Below are 1,881 nucleotides of genomic sequence, written 5' to 3'. Positions count from 1 at the left end.
GGGAAGCAACTGGGGGGCTGAGACACCCCCTGGGAGAGGATTTGGGGGGTTGAGATCTCCTGGATGTGGAGTTGGGGGGTTGGGATGTGCCTGGGTGTGGAACTGGGGGGGATGAGACCCTCCTGGGAGAGGGTTTGGGGGGCTGAGACCTCCCTGGGGGACCCTGAGAACTCTCTGAATGAGAAGTTGGGGGGCTGAGACCTCCCTGGGGGAAGATTTGGGGACCTTGAGAACTCTCTGGGTGTGGAGTTGGTGGGGCTGAGACCTCCCTGGGGAGAGGATTTGTGGGGTTGAGACCTCCTTGGATGTGGAGTTGGGGGGGTGGGACATCCCTGGGTGGGGAATTGGGGGGCTGAGCCCCCCTGAGTGTGGATTTGGGAGGGCTGAGCCCCCCTGGGTATGGAATTGGTGGGGCTGAGCCCCCCGGGTGTGGATTTTGGGGGCTGAGCCCCCTGGGTGTGGGTTTGGGGGGCCTGAGCCCCCCTGGGTGTGGGTTTGGGGGGGCTGAGCCCCCCTGGGTGTGGATTTGTGAGGGCTGAGCCCCCCTGGGTGTGGGTTTGGGGGGGCTGAGCCCCCCTGGTGTGGGTTTGGGAGGGCTGAGCCCCCCTGGGTGTGGGTTTGGGGGTCCCTGGATGTCCCTCCGTGTCCCTGCAGCTCAGGCTGGCCGTGGTGGAGGCCCTGGGGCCCATGAGTTACCTGATGCCCAGCGAGAAGCTGGAGGAGCAGCTCCCAAAGCTCATTCCCGGCATCCTGGGCCTCTACAAGAAACACACCGAGGCCTTTTACATCTCCAAGGTGAGCAGGGGCCTCTCCCTGTCCCAAATCCCAGGGTTGGAGCGTCCTGGGAAGGGGCTGGAGCAGCAGGAGGGGCTGAGGGAGCTGGGGGGGCTCAGCCTGGAGAAAAGGAGGCTCAGGGGGGACCTTCTGGATCCCTAAAACTCCCTGATAAGAGGGGGGAGCTGGGGGGGTCGGGCTCTGCTCCCAGGGAATGAGGGACAGGAGGAGAGGGAACGGCCTCAGGCTGTGCCAGGGGAGGTTTATTTGGGATATTGGGGCCGATTCCAGCCCTGGCAGCCTGGAAGTCACGGTGCTCTGCTCTGCTCTGGGGGGAGAGGGGGGTTTGACCCCCTCCCCTGAGCCCCCTGTGCCCTCCCAGAGCCTGTCCCAGATCCTGGAGGCCTCGGTGAACATCGGCAGCCGCAGCCTGGACGTGCAGCTGGACGCCCTGCTGGGGACCCTGCACCCCCAGGTGGGGCTGGGGCAGGGAATGGGGGTGGGCAGAGGGATTTTGGGATTCCCAGCTGGCAGGGTCTCCACAGTCCCAGGGTCTCGGCTGCTGTGGCTGCCCCACCCCTGGGAGCGTCCAAGGCCAGCTGTGAGCAGCCTGGGATGGGGGGAGGTGTCCCAGGGGTGGCACTGGGGGGGTTTTAGGGTCCCTTGGAGGCCCATTCCCAGGCAGAGCATTCCAGGATGCCGAGGTGGGAGCGGCCCTTCCAGCCCCGCCTCTCCCTGGGCTCCAGAGGGTCCCGGGAAGGAGCTGAGGGCACAACCCTCGTCCCTGCGGCACAGACAGAGCTGCTGAGCTCATTGCCAGCCCAGCCCTGGGCTGCCCAGGAGGCTCCCTGAGCCTCATCCCAGAGCCAGGGCAGCATTGCCAGCCCTGGGGATTCAGGGGGGGCAGGAGGTGAAAGAGCCGCTCCAGAGCCACATTCCAGCGGCTCCCGCGGGATCCCTGCGGGGCTGGGACCTGCCCTGCCCCAAAGCACCCCCTGGCTTTGGGTCCTTGTGGGGAGCAAAGCCCAAATCCTGGGGATCCTGGGCTGGGCCCAAAGGGCTCTCCAAGGGGTGGGGGGGAGTTCCTGCTCCTCCAGGGATTCCAGA

General features: G+C 66.1%; 1 protein-coding gene across 1 annotated transcript in view; it reads left to right on the top strand.

Annotated features, from left to right (window-relative positions):
- Positions 1–1,249, top strand: part of LOC114072095 (maestro heat-like repeat-containing protein family member 1) — a gene marked incomplete at its 3' end in the record, with an annotated part of 10,489 nt that extends 9,240 nt beyond the window's left edge. Inside the window, exons 5-6 of the mRNA XM_027910016.1 lie at positions 602–795; positions 1,157–1,249. Of these exons, the coding sequence (XP_027765817.1) occupies positions 602–795; positions 1,157–1,249 (287 nt within the window). The remainder of the gene's footprint in view (positions 1–601; positions 796–1,156) is intronic.
- Between the last annotated feature and the right edge of the window lie 632 nt (positions 1,250–1,881).

This window comes from Empidonax traillii, unplaced genomic scaffold, assembly GCF_003031625.1.
Source record: "Empidonax traillii isolate 1590-97213 ecotype Southwest subspecies unplaced genomic scaffold, ASM303162v1 scaffold2629:size20414, whole genome shotgun sequence".
In the NCBI taxonomy this organism is placed as follows: Eukaryota; Metazoa; Chordata; class Aves; order Passeriformes; family Tyrannidae; genus Empidonax; species Empidonax traillii.
Note: the sequence above shows the minus strand (reverse complement) of the source record. Positions and strands in the feature narration are given on the sequence as shown.